The sequence below is a fragment of the Urocitellus parryii genome, chromosome 4, assembly GCF_045843805.1.
Source record: "Urocitellus parryii isolate mUroPar1 chromosome 4, mUroPar1.hap1, whole genome shotgun sequence".
Classification (NCBI taxonomy): Eukaryota; Metazoa; Chordata; class Mammalia; order Rodentia; family Sciuridae; genus Urocitellus; species Urocitellus parryii.
Window position 1 is genome coordinate 47,056,897 of NC_135534.1, and position 19,228 is coordinate 47,076,124.

General features: G+C 44.8%; 1 protein-coding gene across 1 annotated transcript in view; it reads left to right on the forward strand.

Moving 5' to 3' along the window:
• The first annotated feature begins 4,778 nt into the window (after positions 1 to 4,778).
• Positions 4,779 to 19,228, forward strand: part of Plekha7 (pleckstrin homology domain containing A7) — a 210,750-nt gene continuing 196,300 nt past the window's right edge. The window contains exons 1-3 of the mRNA XM_026399024.2: positions 4,779 to 4,864; positions 4,983 to 5,059; positions 5,148 to 5,205. Coding sequence (XP_026254809.1) covers positions 4,779 to 4,864; positions 4,983 to 5,059; positions 5,148 to 5,205 — 221 coding nt within the window. The remainder of the gene's footprint in view (positions 4,865 to 4,982; positions 5,060 to 5,147; positions 5,206 to 19,228) is intronic.

Consider the following 19,228-nt stretch of genomic DNA (forward strand, 5'->3'; position numbering starts at 1 on the left):
AATTTCTAAACTTTACAGAGTGTAAGTATTGTTTTTACTGCTACTTTCAGACTTATACATTTCAATATAAAATAAAATTGTAATATTCACCATCTGGCTCTATAAAGTCTGTATCATATAGGTTTACACAAATGTTTTTGTTAGGGTTATTCCTAATTTGATATATTTGTTACTGATATAAGGGGGAGAGAATCCAGTAACTTGTTACGGGACTCTTGATTCTGTGATAATTATCTTGGTACATTGATTATAATTTTTTTTTTTTTTTTGGTACCAGGGATTGAACTCAGGGGCACTCAAATACTGAGCCACATCCCCAGCCCTATTTTGTATTTTATTTAGAAATAGGGTCTCACTGAATTGCTTAGCACCTTGCCATTGCTGAGGTTGGCTTTGGACTGAATACTCTTCCTGAGCTGTTGGGATTACAGGCATGTGCCACCATATCCAGCTTTGGTCCATTGATTCTAGTAGTTTGGAGTTATTCTCCACATTTTAAGGCATTAAATCACATTGTCTGCAAATAAAAATAATCTTATTCCTTTATAATAGTTAAGTTTTTTATTTTTGTTTCAGGTCTTATTGTACTGGTGAGAACTTCTAAAACAACACTAAACGATAACATCACACATTGATATATTTGTTATTTATTTAATTATTTTTAAGTGGGAATGTCTCTAACATTTCATTGTAAAAGAATGAATATATCTAATAGAGATATTCACAAAATAAACATCTGGTTACTTGTAATTCTCTAATACATCTAAAAAATTTTTAATTTTGAGGTAATTATAGATTTGCAGAGGTTTGCAAAGAGAATAGAGAAGTCCCTGTTCACCCTTCACTCAGTTTCCTCAATGGTTACATTTTATATAACTATAGTATAATATCAAAACCAGGAAATTGATCTTGATACAATGTATATATATACTTTTACAGTCATTTTCTCCTCAGTGTAAATTTGTGATGGATACTTATTTTATTGAGAGTGTCAATTTATGTAACTATGATTACAATCAAGATAAAGAACTATTCAGTCACTACAAAGATCCTCATCATTTTGTTACTTTCTCTTTTTTTTGGGAGCGGGAGGGAATGAACCCAGAACTTTGCACACATGCTAGGCAAGCACTCTTCCACTGCAATACATTCCCAGGCTTTTTAAATTTTGAGACAAGGTTTCACTAAATTGCTTAGGATGGCCTTGAACTTGCCATCCTCTTGCTTCAGCCTCCGAGGAGCTGGAATTATAGGCAAATGCTGCTACCAGTTACTATAATTTATTTATTTATTTTTTTGGTACCAGTGCTGCTTTACCCAGGGGTGCTTTACCACTGAGTTATATCCCTAGCACTTTTTACTTTTTGAGACAAGGTTTTGCTACGTTGCTTTGGGCCTCACTGTGTTGCTGAGGCTGCAGTCATTCAGATTACAGGTATGCACCACCACACTTAGCTGTCATTTTTTTTTAAAACATTTATTTTTTAGTTGTAGGTGGATACATTTATTTTTATGGGGTGATATTGATTCTATTACTACTTGCTATTAGCTTTTTAATTTTCAGTCTGGGGGATCCAACTCAGGGCCTCATTCGTACTAGGAAGCACTCAACCATACTTTTTTAAAAATATTTATTTTTCAGTTTTCAGTGGCCACAACATCTTTGTTTATTTTTTATTTTTTTTTATGTGGTGCTGAGGATCGAACCCAGTGCCCCACGCATGCCAGGCGAGTGCGTTACCACTTGAGCCACATCCCCAGCCCAATTATACTTTAAAAAAATTTTTTTTTTTTTAAGAGAGAGAATTTTTTTTTTAACATTTATTTTTGAGTTTTCGGTGGACACAACATCTTTCTTTGTATGTGGTGCTGAGGATTGAACCTGTGCCGCATGCATGCCAGGCGAGGGTGCTACCGCTTGAGCCACATCCCCAGCCCCCAATTATACTTTTTAATATTAGTGATGGATATTGGTTTTTATCAAATTCATCTTTTGGCATTTGTTGAGATAATTTCATGGACTTTCTTGGGTCCACTGACAAACTGTATTATTTTATTAAATATGGATTTTAGTAGTAAAATATCAAACAGAATAAAAAGATCATAAGGAAAAATAATTTCTTGCCATTCCTGATAGTTTCTCAGAAGCATGCATCTTACCTATTTCTTGACTTAATCTAGGGACTCTATATATTAATATACCTGCATCCTGCCTTTCATTTAATATTTTAGAAATCATCTCATATCAGTACTTACAAATCTAGCTCATTCCTTTTAAGATACATGACATTCCACTGAGGGTAAGCCATAATTTTGTTAATCTGTGTTTTTCTTTTTAATAGATATTTAAGCTGTTTGTGTCTTTTGTAATTATCGACAACATTTCAGTGAACACTCTAGTATGTAGGTTTTTGTGCCTGGGTGAGGACTAGTTGACACTAAATTCTTGGTAGCGGAATTGTTAGGTCAAAGATATACACATTTAAGTTCTAATAGCTTAAATTGCCAAATTGCTTACAATGAGAATGAATCATTTTATATTACCCCCACCAATGAACAAGAATGTCTTTTTCCACAACATGTATCTTTTCCAACATGACATTTAAAAAATAGAATTCCACTTTAATTTTTATTTGCATTTTTCCTACTGAGATGGTCAAGCATTTTTTTCATATTTGCTTAAATGTGTTACTTGTATTACTTTTCTATTAACAGTGTGTTTATATCCTTTCCCATTTAGTGTGTTGTTTTATTTATTTATTTATTTTTTGTTTTTCTAGTTGTAGATGGATGCAATACCTTTATTTGTTTTTATGTGGTGCTGAAGGTCGAACCCAGTGCCTCACACATGCCAGGCAAGTGCTCTACCACTGAGCTACAACCCCAACCTTAGTGTGTTGTTTTAAATCAGTGTTTACCAACAAGAATACCACTTTACTATTTTCAAGAACCATGTTCAAGAATCTCCTCAAGTCGGCTGCCCGTGGCACAGGCCTGTAATACCAGCGGCTCAGTTCAAAGCCAGCCTCAGCAAAAGTGAGACGCTAAGCAACTCAGTGAAAATAGGGCTAGGGATGTGGCTCAATGGTGGAGTGCCCAAGAATTGAATCCATAGTATCCCCCCCCCCCCCCGCAAAAAAAAACAAAAAACAAAAAACAAAAAAAAAACTTCCTCAAAGGCAAGGGTTCCTCACAACACAGGTGTTTAGGGTTCTCTGCAGTCACACCAACCATCTTCTAACTCACAACCACCTCCTTCCCCAATGTCTGTTCCAGAAGGGCCCCTTTGGGGTCTCAACATCCCATGCCCCTTCCACAACTCTGCCTGCTCCCCCATCGCTCCCCTCTGGAAAGCTCCCACCTGTCTGAGGAGCCTTTCTGAATAACCAGTGCCTACATTGTATAGGTCCTCACCCTACTTGCCCAGAGTCCAGCTTTCTGCTCTGTCCATAAGCAGTGTGTGAGGCTGAGTGTCTTCTTCCTTCATTCACACTTACTGACTGCATAAGAGTCACTGAATGCTCTAGCCAACCCTGGTGGCTCATGCCTGTAATCTCAGCGACTCGGGAGAGTGAGGCAGGAGGACTGTAAATTGGAGGCCAGTCGGGGCAACTTCAAGAGTTACTGTCTGAAATAAAAAATAAAAAGGATTGAGGCAGCTCAGCTGGTAGAGGGTCCCCTTGTTTTTTTTTTTGTTAAGGCACTGTTCAGACACTGGTGGGGGAGCGGTATGGATGGCCGGGTACAAGGCAGACCAAGGCCCTTCTCTCTTCTAGCTGACATTTTAGTTTTGGGGTGTGAACTAAGCTACAACAATTGAAACAAGAAAACATACAACAATTAAGAATGCCAATTTAAGTGCAAACAAGAAATGGATTGGAGCATGAAGGGAAAAGGACAAGGGTCTCCTTCGCACAGGGGGCGCAGAAGCTGAGATGGGAGCAAAGACACGAATGTAAGCAGGTTGTAAAGAGCCTTGTAGAGGCCCCGCCTGCTGGCCGCTTTTTCAACAGGTGCAGCCCTGCCCTCAGAACCCCTTCTTTCTGTTACCTGGAAGGAACTGAAGGCCGAAACCTGTGATCAGTGCAACTTCAGAGGTGTGTATGGAGTAGGGGGAGGTCCTACACGCTCCTACAGCAGTCCCTGCTTGCGAACTTGGTAAAATAAAATCAGGCTCAGCCTGGCATTAATACAGCACTCTCTACCCACCAGGGTCCAGTTAAGCACTTTACACCATTGTTACTTCATTGAATATTCACCATAACCCCGTGCAGGCTTTATGGTTAACTTTATTTCACTGAGGAAGAAACCCAGGCTGGGAACATGGCAGTAACCTGTTTCTTGGTTCAGAAAGAAGTACGGTTCCTGGGAAGGAAGTTCGGTGGTGGGATCAGGTGGGGTTTACTGGGGCATTCGGAGGGCCGCGCCGTTTTTCTAGTTGTTCTGGTCCCAGGCACCTCCGCCGGCGGCCCCTCGCTCCGCCTGGGTCTCTGGGCTTCAGCAAAGGGGCGCGCCAGGGCCGACGGGCTGGGGGCGGGGAAGACGCGGGGACAAAGGCCACCGGCCCCGCGCTCGGGCCGGTCAGTGGGGCGGCGGGACTCCGGGACCGGAATCGGCCGCGCATCGGCTCAGCGAGGGGCCCGCGCCGCATGGAGGGTCGGGGTGCGCCGCGGGGCCCCGCGCCGGCCGAGCTCGCGGGCCCGCCGCCCGCGCCGCCCCTGCCCCCGCCCCCTCTCCCCCTCCCCGCGGCGACCGCTGCGGCTCCGAGCTCGGCGAACATGGCGGCGGCGGCGGTCGGGCGGGACACTTTACCTGAGCACTGGTCCTACGGCGTCTGCCGGGACGGCCGCGTCTTCTTCATCAAGTGCGGCGTGGGAACGCGGAGACTCGGGCGGGGGCGCAGGGTCGGCGGGGGCCGGGGGCCGGGGGCCGGACCGGGTCCTCCGGCGGCGGCGCTAACAGGTGCACCTCTCTCCCCTCAGTGACCAGCTCTGTTGCACCACCTGGCTGCACCCGCGCACTGGAGAGCCAGTCAACTCCGGCCACATGATCCGCTCAGGTGGGCTCCAGGTCCGCGGGGTGGGCGTTCTGGGAGCGTGAGGCGCGGCGGCCCCAAGTTTGACTCGACTTTTCTCGTGTTTCCGCAGACCTGCCCCGCGGCTGGGAGGAGGGCTTCACGGAGGAAGGCGCCAGCTACTTCATCGAGTGAGTGAGTCGGGGGCCGCACCGCGCAGCGCTCGCACCTGTGCCGCGGGGGCCGGCGGGGTTCCCGCCAGGCGCCCCGCCTCTCGCCGTCCTCCCGCGCGGGTCCGGGGCGAGTTGGCGCGCAGAGCGCCGCGGCTGCTCTCTGGGGTTTTGTGTGCAGGAGTTGTGTGGCGGGCTCCGGGACGGAGGCGGCCGGGGTCCTCATCTCACAGGGGGACCCGGGCCACTTCCCGGGTCGGTACCGCTGCTGGGGCAGGAGTTGAAAACTCCACGGCGCTCGTGTGAGGGCGGGCCACGCCTCCCCGCCGGGGTTTCGGGCTGCGCGTAGCCGGCGGGTGCCGGGACCGGACCGGCGACAGGCTGTGGTGCGGGAGTCGATCCAGGAGTCCTGTCCTGGGTCGGGGGCCTGAGGCTGGGGGTAGGAAAGGACAAAGTGACTCTCGCCTAGGGAGGTCTTCCTCTCCAATGGAGTTCTCTGGGACGGTGTAGGAGACTCGGAACCGCTCCGGGGCCCTCCATCCTCAGGTCCGGCCTTCGGGAGTAGGGTGGGGGTGGGGAGGGGAACCGTTCAATCCATAATACTCCTCAAACTCTTCAGCCCCTTCCCTTTGGCGCTGAGGCGCTGAACCCGAACAATCACTTCTGCCCCCTAGTAAAGTGGTAGCTTTTCCTCCAGTTCCCTGGAACTTTGCCTCACTAGCCACGTCACTGTGAGTCTGTAGGGTCTGAAGAAATCTGATGGCGGGGCTGTAAAGGGCACAGTCACACTCTTAACACCTGTAAAGTCTTTACTTTCCCCACTTCAGGAAAGTAAAGACGCTACCTGTGTTGTAGTGTTTCTCACTCTGCCTGCTCCCTGTGAGTTCTATGAAGTCAAAAACTGCCTTTGATCCTTTGCCCTAGTGCCTGGTATAGAGTAGGCCCTCTGTAAATGTTTGTTCACTGAATGAATGAACTAGCCAAAGGTCTGGACAGTGGTTCAACTAGTACTGGGTGTACTCTGGGGGAATATGAGTCAGAATTCATTTCTCGATTGAAACACTGTTAGTAGTAGGAGAAAATCTGGAGCCTTCTTCCCCCAAGTTGGGCTCTTGCACAGTGGTTGAAATACTGATGGATGAGACTTATAGAAGTGAGAACCTCTCACTGCTCATGGAGTTTGAAATGTAGCGGAGAGGGAAGGGAACAACACAATAAAGAGTAGACAATAATAGCAGATAGTGGTAACTATTATGCAGAAAATTAAAATAAGGTGATGTGTCGTCAAGCGACTAGGTCGCTTGGTTGGATTGGGAGATTAAGAAAGGTGTTTCCTTCCTTCCTTCTTTCCTTCTTTCCTTCCTTCCTTTTTGTACCAAGGATTGAACCCAGGGTTGCTTAACGACTGAGCCACATCCCAGCCAAACATACATAGACACACACTAATACATTTATATATAAATTTATTTATTTTTATTAAATTTATAAATAAATGTATTTATATGTGTGTGTGTGTGTGTGAGAGAGAGAGAGAGAGAGAGAGAGAGAGAGAGAGGAGGGGACAGGGTCTTGCTAAGTTGCTTAGGGCTTGCTAAATTGCTGAGGCTGACTTCAATCCTCCAGCCTCAGCTTCCTAAGCCATTGGGATTACAGGTGTGTGCCACCATGTCAGGCTTAGAGATAGTGACATTTAAAGTAAAGTTTGGAGGATAGGAAGGTGCCATGCTGTGGTGACTTCAAGGAGACAAAACATTTCAGAAAAGGGGAACAAGCCAGTATAAGGACTTACAGGGCACATACACACACACAAGGCTTCAGGTTCAACGAGCAAAAAGTTCAGTGTGACTGGAGGGTGGTAAAGAAGGGAGAAAGTGGCACCACAAGAGGCCACAGGTAGGAGAGAGGTAAATGATATAAAGCTTTTTTTTTTTTTTTTTTTTTTTTTGGTACCAGGGATTGAACCCAACTAGCCACATCCCCAGCCCTTTTTATATTTTATTTAGAGACAGGGTCTTGCTGAGTTACTCAGGACCTTGCTAAGTTGCTGGGCCTGGCTTTGAACTCACAATCCTCCTTCCCTCAGCCTCCAGAACCTCTGGGATTACAGGTATGCACCACTGTGGCTGGCTGATGTAAAGCTTTGTGGTCCAAGGTAATAAGTTTTTATTTAAACTTTATCCTAAGCCCAGTGCGAACTCATTGAAAGATTTTTTAAGCAGGAGAGTGGCATGCTCTGATTTGCAGTTTTATTCTGTCTGCTTTAAGGAGAATGAATTGTAGGTGGAATTGTAGAGGGAGGCAGAAGATCAGTAGAAGGCTGACAAGAGTTTACAGTGGCTGGCCTGAAGATGGAACACTGGAGATGGATGGTCAGGCTGTGTTTGGGATGTAGTGTCTGCAGACCTTCCTGATGTATTGGATGCAGTTTGTGAAAAAAAAGAGAAGAGCCAAAGATGACTCTTAGGGACATAAATACCTGAGTGGGTGCTGCCTATATCATTGAGATGGTAAGGCTGGGGAGGAGCATGTTTGGGCAGGGGAGAAACAAGATCTGGTTTTGCCATGATACCTCTGGAATGTGAAAGTATCAAATAGATGTATGAATCTGAAGTATGGAGGGAGAGGACTGAAAAGATCCATTTGGGTATAATATATATTGTTCAAGGCCATGGGAATAGATGAAATCACCTAGGATGAGAGTGTGGACAGAAAAGAGAAGATGACCTAAGCTTTGGGACAGTGCAGTGTTCAGCGGTTGGGAAAGAGGCAAATTCAGCATAGGAGACAGAGGACCGAAAAGGTAGGGGAAAACCTATGCAAGGCAAGGTCACAGGACCTCAAGGACAAAACCCAACTGGAGTAGGTAGAAGAGGAAGTATGGGGTGAGGACACAAAGTCAGTAGGGATAGGCACATTTTCCTAGTAGTTCTTGTGCAAAGTGAAGTTGAAACATTAGCTGGTTCCTGGAGAGGATGTGGATTGAATGAGGTTTTTTTTTTTTTTTTTTTTGGTGGGAAATTGTAGGCATGATTTGTTCTGATGGGAATCATGCAGTAGAAAGGGAGAAAGAGATGGAACAGTTGCCAGAGCAGTGTTTTAGTGGTGAGAGGAAGGGACTCCAGGTCTCATTGGTTTCACACAGGAGCAGGGCCCCGCATCCATTTACCAGGAGGAAAGGCTGTGAGTGCGTTCAAGTACTAGGCACAGCCTTAAACTGGGATACTGGAGGTGACAAGTCCATAGTTACAGCCTCCTGCCCTTCATCCCTGCTGTTACTCTGCTTTGGTAACTCTGTGAAGTCCCTAGTAGTTCCTTCCCCTATAGCAAGCCCTGGCTTCCTATTCCCCAAGGCTTTGGTCCTGGCTTCCTAGGCCTATGGGAAGGCCTACAAGACAGTGATAATGACATATGTTCTGTACCCTCAAAGGCAAGCCATTTCAGGAGGCTGGGACCCCACGGTAACTATTGTTATTTCCTGTCTCCCTCTGACAATTTCATGAGAGACCTAAGGATTGGAGAGTATTTATTCTCCTTCTCCCTACATCAAAAGTGTTTTGCTTCAGTTTGCTTTCTTAGGTTTGTTGTGAACATTTCTGAACGTTTGATTTTTTTTTCAGGGGATTAGTCCTCTACTATGAGTCAGTAATATTAGAGAGACAATTCATAGGCATGGCTGATTTTATTTTTCCTGATGGATTCTTGGACAGGAAAATTGTGTGAGGCTTTCAGGATGCATCAGTTGTTCCTAATGTTTAGCAGGGTTTTAATGCACTCCAGAGGCCATTTCTTAAAGTAAAAAACTCTGAAGTAAGGCAGGTGGATTTTAGTACTTTTGATTCAATTTTGCATTAATGAGGGATAGAAGAGCTGATTCTCCCAGTTCTAGATGATGTGATGCTAATATTCCTTTAGGAAGAATTTTTGTGCTCCAGGATTCTTCCACTTTGCTCTAAGTCCTTGTTAGCAAGTTATTTTAGTACTTGTGATAATATTGTCATTAACAACAGCAGCAATATTAGTTGTAGTAATAATGTATTAGCTCAATCTTTTTGATTCATTAAAAAAAAATCAGGCTGAGTGTAGTGGTATACACCTGTAATCTCAACTATCCTGAGGGCTGAGGAAGGAGGACTGCAAGTTCAAGACTAGCTTCAATAACTTAGACCCTATTTCAAAGTAAAAAAATTAAAAAGGGCTGTGGATGTACCTCAATGGTAATGCAACACTGGGTTTAATCCCTAGTACCAAAAACAAATAATCAGGAGACACTTCATAACCATTGTCTAATTTGATTCTCACAAGAGTTTGGTGATATAGAGACCATGCCTGGTCCCAATTATATATGTGAAAATACACAGTAATCCCAGGCATTCCTACAGCAAAAGACAGTTGACTTTTTCCTTTACAACAGCCCTTATAGGGAGCAAGGTAGAGGATATCACCATTTTTCAGATGATGACTAGGTCCATGAAATTTCAATGATTTGACCAAAGTGTCAGAGCTAAACTAGAACTTCAATAGGTCTTCAGCCTCTACCTATAGAATAGTCTCTGATATAGTAGCCACAGTAGTGCTGGTGGTTTCTGCCTCAGATCTCAGGTGAAAGCCAGTGTCAGTACATCAAGGAACCTTATGCCCATGTGCCATTGCTAAATTAGGCTGCCCCAAGGTTAATAGGGTCAAATATCTCCTTTGCTTTTGCTGGGGATTGAGGGGGCTTGAAAGAATAGCAGCCCTTGGTTTCCCATTCTTATGGGTGCTGGCGTGTCTCTGATTTGTAAGCAATAAAAGATGTTCATTATTATTTAGTAAATGTACTTTGGCAGACAGAGCCTTTCAGACATGGGACACATGAGAAAGCGAGATTTACACTGGGCTCCTCTTCAGGGGTTTTATGGAAACTTGTAAGTTGAGTTTTTCCAACAATAGACTTTGACTGGGTCCTGAGTTGAAAAGGAAGGTGAATTGTAGAGGAGGGGCATGGCTAACCTGCCTCTGCCAAGGTTGCTTCCTGAGGGAGGGCATCTTGTGCCCTGTTCTGACACTTTGGCACTTCACCTGGGGCTAGGCACTGCACAGACACTTGGTATTTATGGAAGAAGTAGTGTCTCTTTAAGAGTAAGGGGCTGGGGTTGTGGCTCAGCAGTACAGCGCTCGCCTAGTGTATGTGGGGCGCTGGGTTTGATCCTCAGCACCACATAAAAAAATAAAATAAAATAAAAGTATTAAAAAAAAGAGAGAGAGAGGCCCAGTAAATGCACCAGATATTCCAAGTCTTGGAAAACTCCTTGCTGGGGAGGTGACTAGGGTGTTGAGGAGGCTGGGCAAGTTGAAGAAGCCAAGAAGCCAGAAACAGACCTGTCAGGGCGGGTGCCTGGACCCCAGGTTGCTTGGATGTAGTCAGTCTCTGTTAAGAACAACATTCCAAGCAGGAACCCAGCCCCTGGAGGCTCGAACAACCTCTTCTGGCTTCTTTACCTCATTATCTTAGTGCTTTGCATCTGGAGATTAGGATGTGTCTTGGCCAATGGACTATCTCTTCCCCCTCCTCCACCCCAGCTGCTGGGCCTTAGCATCCCCTGACTTGACTCCAAGGTCTTGACAGGAACCAGCTGATTGCACAAGTTCCTTCAAGCTTCGGTCCCTCAGTTTTCCTTTTAGGGCCTTGCAGGGCCATCCTGTGTAGGTGTCATTCTTCTGTGGACGCCAGTTCCTAGGTGAGGGCCTTGGGACTCTTGGAAAAGACTTCCAGAAAGGCCTAGAGTAAGGCTGGCTTTCCCTTCCTTGGCTCTGTGGCCTAAAGCAAGTCCTAGGGACCAGCTACATAATTTGCAGGACTCCAGGATAAATTGAAAATAAAATGAAAGTCTTGTTCTAAAAAGGAAAAAAGCACTTTTTCCTTTTTTCTGTAGTCTTTCCCTCAACTTGTTTTGTGTGTGTGTGTGTGTGTGTGTTTGGATATCAGGGATTGAACCCAAGGGTGCTTAACCACTGTACCATATCCCCAGCCCCCTTTTTATTTTTATTTATTTATTTGAGAGAGAGAGAGAGAAAATATTTTTAATATTTATTTTTTAGTGGTTTTTTTTTTTTTTTTTTTTTGGTGGACACAACATCTTTGTTTGTATGTGGTGCTGAGGATCAAACCCGGGCCACACACATGCCAGGCGAGCGCGCTACCGCTTGAGCCACATCCCCAGCCCCCCAACCCCCTTTTTAATATATATTTTATTAGAGATGGGGTCTCGTGGAGTTGCTCAGGGTCTTGTTAAGTTGCTGATGCTGGGTTTGAACTCATGATCCTCTTGCTTCAGTCTCCCAAGTTACTGGGATTAAAGGTGTGTGCCACTGTGCCCAGCCTTGTTGTGGTTTTTAAAGTCGTTACAAGTGAAAAAAAAATGTAACACTTAAATTATACTAAGTTTATCTCTGTATTTATACCGAATACAGCTTTAAATGCTGATATCAGCTGGGAGCTGTGGCATAGGCCTGTAATACCAGTGGCTTGGTAGGCTGAGGCAGGAGAATCGTGAGTTCAAAGCCAGCCTCAGCAATGGCAAGATGCTAAGCAATTCAGTGAGACTCTGTCTTTAAATAAAATACAAAATAGGGCTGGGAATGTGGCTCAGTGGTTGAGTGCCCCTGAATTCAATCTCTGGGACCAAAAAAAGTAGTTATCAGGGCACTTTCCTCTTATGCTGAATACCCACTCCTATGTCCCAGATTCAACAGGACATGAGTGCCTGTGTGCAGCCCCCCCCCCCCCCCAGCAAGAGTGAGGAGCCTGGAAGCTGGGTGGAGCATAGGGTTTCAGAGGCTGGGCAGTTAAGAACCTGTCTCCCAGAGGCAGGAAGTGAGTCTTCACTCTCCTTCAGAGGTACACTTTACAGATAATGCCAAATGTTTCCGATCTATGTTTTACATTCAGCAAACTCATTTTTTTCAGTCTGAAATCATAGGGACAGAGGAGGAACTGGGGAGGGAAGAATGAATGAAGTGTGGCAGATATCTGGGTGGGATCCCAATTTGCAGTAGGCACCAAGCTTAGAAATCTTCAGGAAAGCCAGTGAATATTGAACAGGCCAACAGTTCCAGAAACTTCATATCAAACTTGATATTAAAATTCTCACAATGAATTTCTGGAAAACTAGGAGCTCTTATGTGTGTAAAGTAGAAAATTTGAAGCCTCTCGTTGTTGAAGGGTAAGTAAAGGTTCTCCCAGTTTGACAAGTTCTGGCATAATCCCACATTTTACCTTTCACTTCCTGGTCATTTTATAAAGTAAAGGGTGAAAGCTGGTTCATGGATTTAAGTGTTAGGTTCCATGGTAAGGGACTAACAGTGAGTATTCTAGAGAAAGCTAAAGGAGCCATGATTTGTATCGCAATCTCTGAACAGTTCCCTGAGAGATCTGGAAAAACCTCTTCAAGAAAAAAAATGTTACAAGTTGCTTTTTACCCATGGGTGGAGTTTGTCTCAGAGTTGAGGGGAGGGAGGGAGTTCCCCCTGTTTTCAGGACTGCATGTGTCAAGAGAGTGGGTCTAGATTTCTTGTGCCTTAGTGAAGGTACTGATGGAGTTTGGTGGTAGAGCTCAATGGTAGCACGTAGGAGACCCTGGGTTCAACCCCAATACCACCACCAACAAAATCCTGTGACTATGGGGTGGGGATGTGGCTCAAGCGGTAGCGCGCTCGCCTGCCATGCGTGCGGCCCGGGTTCGATCCTCAGCACCACATACAAAGATGTTGTGTCTGCCGAGAACTTAAATAAATATTAAAAAAAAAAAAACAAAAAAAAAAAAAAACCAAAATCCTGTGACTGGATGGCACTCTTCCATTCTCATATCTATGGGAATAAGTTTGGGGCTTTCTAAATTGAGGACTTTGGAAAAAGAAGATTCCTTAAGAGAGCACTTCAGGATATGGAAGACTGGGTCATTTGATGAGGTGCCTGCTCCAGTTTTCTGTCTCTTCAGAGGACAGCATGGGTTTGAATCTTTCTGCTCATTGTGGAAGACAGCATCATCTCAGTAAACTGACATGGTTTCTGAAGTAAATATTGGCAGAGGGAAAACCTGGAGGAATATGGTTTTATTTGTCTGTTGTTTTTAAATGGCTGTCAAAACATTTGCTTTTTGATTTTCTGAAATGAGAAGTATTTTGAGTTAATGTTTTATTGTTTACAGAGTGCTTCTTGAACATTATCTGGTTCAAGTCTCACAATTACTGCTTTTTCTAGTGCAGAAATTTGGACTTATTAGAGTAAAGTGATCTTCCTAAAGCCATATACTATATTAGGTCAGCCTTTTCAGGGTTCAGAGGAGAGGCCTGGTTGCATTCCCTAGACTAGGGCTTCTCAAACTTTTTGACTACAGCTTTAATGACAGAAGAGGGAAAAGTTCAACTCATCTGGGAGACTGGATGGCCAGAAATGTCATCAAAATGTTGGTTCTGTGCAAAAATTCTTATAGACTTTACCTTCAACTTGATTTATTCTAAGATCTTCTTTCTTATCTTCCTTTTAGATCAATATTGTAGTAAAATTGGGTTTATTGTATGATTTAGTGTTTCCTAAATAGAAACATGTACTCCAGGGGATCCCTGTTTCCCTCTTAAGTCCATGGTAAGAGGGAAGTATAAGGAGATGGCTTATTGACCTTCTGGTCTTTCTGGGCCCTAATCTCCAAAGATGGCTGTGCTCAGGTCTGAGGAACACACCCGTGGCTGTTGTGGCCTCAGATTGTTTTTTGCTTAAACTGACATGTGCCAGAGCACCTCTCTCTCATCTAGCCTACATGTCACTTGATAATGGCCTGGGTAGCAGTGTTGGGTTTTCTGGAAGCCCAAAGGCATAGCCAGGCAACTGCATCATACCCAAAATGTATTATAGGCTTGTGAATGTGAATGACAGCCTGTGCAAAGAGGCAGGACTGAGGGTATGGGCACTGGAGCCTACCACCTAGATTCCAACTTCAGTTCTACCTTGTATAGCTCCTTGACCTTAGCAGGTTCCTTTAAGTCTCACATCTCATCAGTACAGTGGGGTTCAATGTGAGAATTACAGAATTAATTGATGGAACGGGTTTAGCAAGTGCATGGCACATGGTAAATGACCAATGAATGGGAACCTCCTCAACAGCTGCATGGCTGCAAGGTGGGGTGGAGATGTGAATTCTGAGTTCTGATTGCATTTAGCTGCTGCAGGAGAAGTTTGGTGGCCTTGAACTGGGGTTGCCTGGGTGAGGAGCATGCAAACGATAGAACTCAACTCAGAAATTGGTTTGAACCAATAAAATGGCGTAACTTTTATATCAAAAGAATGTCCCTATGGACTGGGGTTGTGGTTCAGTGATACAGTAATGGCCTTGCACATATGAGGCACTGGGTTTGATCCTCAGCACCACATAAAAACAAATAAATAAAATAAAAATATTGTGTCCATCTACAACTAAAATATTATTTAAAAAGAAAGAAAAAAAAGAATGTGCCGGGTTGGGGTTGTGGTTCAGCAGTAGAGCACTCGCCTAGCATGTGTGAGGCACTGGGTTCTATCCTCGGCACCACATAAAGTAAAATAAAGACCTTGTGTCCACCTATAACTAAGAGGAGAAAAAAAAAAGAATGTCCCTATTCTTGGGATGGAGGTAGCTCAGTGGTAGAGTGCTTGCCTAGCATGTGCAAAGCCCAGGGTTCAATCCCCAGCACCACAAAAAAGAGTGTCCCTATTTATTCTTGAGAATACACACTGATATATATATAAATAAATAAAATCTCCCAGTGCCTCACACATGCTGGGCAAGCACTCTGCCACTGAGCCACAACCCCAGCCCCTGATGTATTTGCTTTTAAGTGGTTAAGTGGTTACGGGGAAAAAAATGTGTGTGAATGGAGGAGGAAGAAGATAGTATGTAGGACACCATGTTCAGTGAGTCTAGGTAAGGGGAAATATGGGGGCACTTACTCCTAATGCTTTCCTGTAAGATTGCAATTATTTCCAAATAAAAAGTTAATTAAAAGACAACAGTGTATAGCCTTGTTTGTCAAGGGCTAGGCTGTCCCAAGGCCGAAGTTACCTTGCCCAGGGTGCAGGGCCTGGGAACCAAGAGGCCAGGCTACTGGGGTGGGTAAATAGCTCTTGGTTTGCCTCTTTCCTGGGCATTTAGAGCACTACACAGATGCCTGTCCTTAATCCAGGGAGTCACTTGGTTGTCAGTTCTAGCCACTATAGGATAGACGTATATATTGTCTAGTGTTTCCTTTGTGATGTTTTATACTTAAAAAACACATTTCCTTTTAGAGGAAGATATTTTGATTGTCCTTGTTGTACAGACTGGGCATGTGAAGTGGGGGGGAACCGGTTATTAAATGATCTTCCCAAGGCCAGATCATCAGTGGGGGAGTTAGAACTTGAACCTGAGTCTTCTTGGCTCCAAATTCTGTGCAGTTTCTACCATGGCTTGCGTCACTCATTAGTCCTATTCTGAATCCTTCCTGTAGGGTCTATCCCCCATAATTGGTTCTCTGCATCTTCTCTGATCATCCTAAGGCAGAAGCCCACTTGAGTACACAGTAGGGTAGAAGAATTATGTTAGGATGGATAGCCTCAGGCAGGAGAGTGGGCAGATCCCTGTTGCTCTGGGAGAGTAGACCTCCTCCATCTGGAGCATCACCCCCTTCTCTGCTCTCTCTTCCTCCCCAGAGATCAGCTGACCTCAGCTTAGGGGCTGTTGAGCCTCTTAATCCTGCTTAGAGCCAAGCTGTCTTTCAGGTCTTACCAGAAGAGTGTTTCCATGCCATACCAGGGTTCTTAGGGGCTTTTCCTGCTGAGACAGAGCTCTTACCCTCTCGAGGTCTGACAGCTTCAATTGGGATGCAGTCTCTTCATGGGGCTGCTGTTCACCTCCTATTCCTCCTCAGAACATACTCTGTCATGCAGGGTGGGCATGGACAGCATGCTGGGAGGATGGAGAGAGAAGAGGTCCATTCCAGCCTTGTGCATAGGCCCCTGGCTGTGTAGGCCCCTGGCTGCATAGACCTCTGTGTGTTCTGTCCCTGGGAGTGAAGCAGAAGATGAGACCGTTCTCTTCCTGGGAGGGGTCTGACCAGAGCAATGGTTTAGGTTAATTCAATAACCTCTGCAATATTCATATCCTCTGCACTTGCAAACTGAGTTGTTCATACCTGTCCACAGGTAGAACCAGTGGGCCAGCTTAGTGGTGAGCATTTTGTTGGAGAAGTAGTTAGTTGGAGCCTTGACTTTTTGTCAAGGATTCATTTGTTCAGTCACCAGACTGTTAAGCATATGCCAATCTCCACAGTGGGTACTATGGAGAGAAACAGTCACCAACTCTTTTTTAAATTTTTATTTATTTTTTAATTGGTGAGTCACCAATTCTTAACTCCAGCCCCATCCAAGAGGGGAAAGGACCTTGCTTAATTTCAGTATGAGAACCTTAGGCAGGGAGAGGGTAATAAGGAAAGCCCTAGGGAGCTTCTGATGGTAAGTGAGAAAGGCCTGGCAGCTGTGGAGTAGGGTAGCTGCTTCCTTGGCAGGAGATGCCAAATGGGCAGGAGCTTGGGGTGGTGTGAGGGTTGTAGCACCTGTGTAGGTAGGTTGGCCTCAGCAGAGTGGCTTATTTGAGGATATTGCCCTAGGGGTTGGTGAGCTCCTGCTCTGAGGGGCAGTGCCTCATGGTGGTTACAAAACATGGATTCTGTAGGCCGAGTGCCTGGTTGAAGTCCTAACGCAGTCCTAACGCTGCTACTGGTTGGGCAGGTCACTTCAACCTCTGTGTCTTCAGATGTTTCTTCATCTGTAAAATGGGGTCAATGGCTCTACCTACCAACCTAGAGCGGTGCCTAGCAGCTGTACGTGCTATATGAGAATGAACTGTCATCATTTCTATTCCTGTAAAGCACCTTCCCAAGATAAGATGTGGCACAGTTGGCAGAAGAGCTGGGATTTTCTCTCCTTAGGGATATCTAAGGTTGGATTAGCTAGAAGGAGAATTATCCTTACTTGTGTTTTTTTTTTTTTTTTGGTTTGTTTTTGTTTCTTTTGTTGTAGCACTAGAAATTGAATGCTTTCTTGTTGAGACTTATCTTTAAATGGAAGCTGGGCATTTAATGGTTTGTACTAATTATCCAAAAAACAAAACTAATCCAAAAACTATTCCTTATCTGTAAGCCCCATGTAGCTGTGTCCACCCAGAGAATGACCAGATTTCTTGTGCTTATGACGGACACACATGATTTCCATTCCCTATTTACCATGCCTCTGTCCATGTGGAGGAGTTTCCGAGGTATTAGTATTAGTGTTTGCACTGCCTGGCAGGTCAGCTAGCTTATTTTAGGGGCAGCAGTAACCCTCCTTGGAGTGTATGTTAAGACAATGAGGGGCAGCAAGGATAGAGAAGAATTAGAGCAGTGTTCCAGAATGCTGAACCAGAGCCTCCAGGGGTGGGCAAGAGAATCAGCATGTATTATAAGCACCATAGGTGATTCTCATGAGCACCGAAAGTGAAACTATCTCTGAGATTTCGCTTCCTCATATCTATAATAATGATACTATTTTCCTGCCTGGAGTTATTTGAGAATTAAGAGTGATAGCCTATCTAAAACTCCTGGTATGCTGTTTGGCACATGATAGGTGTACAGGAATTGTGAGTCTCTCATTACAGGAGGGCATCTGTCCTAATTAGTTGGTTAAGCTGTGTGAAAGGTCTCAAGAGAGTGTTAGTAGGGGACAGCTGTTTTGTCAGTGTCCACCTGCTACTCAGGGAGAGTCTTGGGAAGCCAAGTTCCTGGTCTTGTTTTCTCAATAGAGGTTGGGACTATGCTGCCCTCACCTTTGCCCAAAAGATACTGTCAGTCCCAGAAGGAGGCAGGCCAGCTGACCTTGAGAGTGACCACAGAATGGAGGCTGTGACTGCCTGGTGGGTGGCCACAAGATCAGGACCACTGAGGGACCTTCCTGAGAGCAGAGGAGGGGCTGGGTGAAAGGTTGTTCTGCCTGATTGGCACTGAGAGCCAGAGGAGGCCAGTAGGCTGCAGTTAGGTAGAGAAATAGAAGTGCTTCCTCTGCATGTGAGGGTGAGTGTGGCCCACAGACAGAGACAGTGTTGGTGGTGTGTAGGTCCTGGAAATGTCTGGCATTATAGTCTTCCTTGAGCTGGTCCTGGGAAATACAGTGCTGGACCAGGATTGTGACTCAGTGCCATGAACAACTTCTCAACTTCTGGGGCACAGTATCTGGCATGAGGTCAGCACTCAGCCAAATAGGTGTGGGTTGGTTTAACCTTTGACCCAGCCCTCCTGAAACTGACTGACATGAGGAAAGAGGGCTTAAGTTAGGAGTAAATGGGGGGTTGTAAATTGATGGGAGGGTGGGGACACAAAGTCAATGGTCAGGGGCTAAGAAAGGAGAAGAGAAATGATTACCTACCCTGCCTGAGAGAGTCTTTGGAAAGATATTTTTCTCAGCACATTTTGACCTGAGGATTTAAAAAATAGTAGATAGATGAATGCTGTGAAGTTAAGTATTTATAATCACTGTAATGATTAATGCATATATGAATGGAATTGGTGGTACCTGAAATTACATCCATTTACTGAAGCTTTGAATAATTGCATTACTTTTAGTTTTGGTGTGTGGGTGGGAGCTGGAGAGAGAGCTCAGCTGGCCTCTATTTTGGCTTTTTCCAATCCTCCTCACCTGAGAATGTGTAGATGTGTTTCTTTGTTTGGTACCAGATGGTTTCTAAAATTCTTTAGAGGATATTAATTCTTTAGGGGAGTGGAAAGTAATTGACTTCTTGTTCTGTGAATAGATAGATATTTAAATAAGAACCAAAGTATATTCTTTGTATTCCCAAAGCTGTTTGTGTCTGAGGAGCCTAGCTAGAGGGTGTAACATTGTGTTGAGGGATGATCTCACCCAACCTTTGAAGGCTGTGCCTTAGGAAGGGGGATCTTGGTAGGTATTGATTACTTCCTTGAGTCAGTGAAAAGGTTTGAGAATTTGTTCTTTCTCCTTATTGTTGGA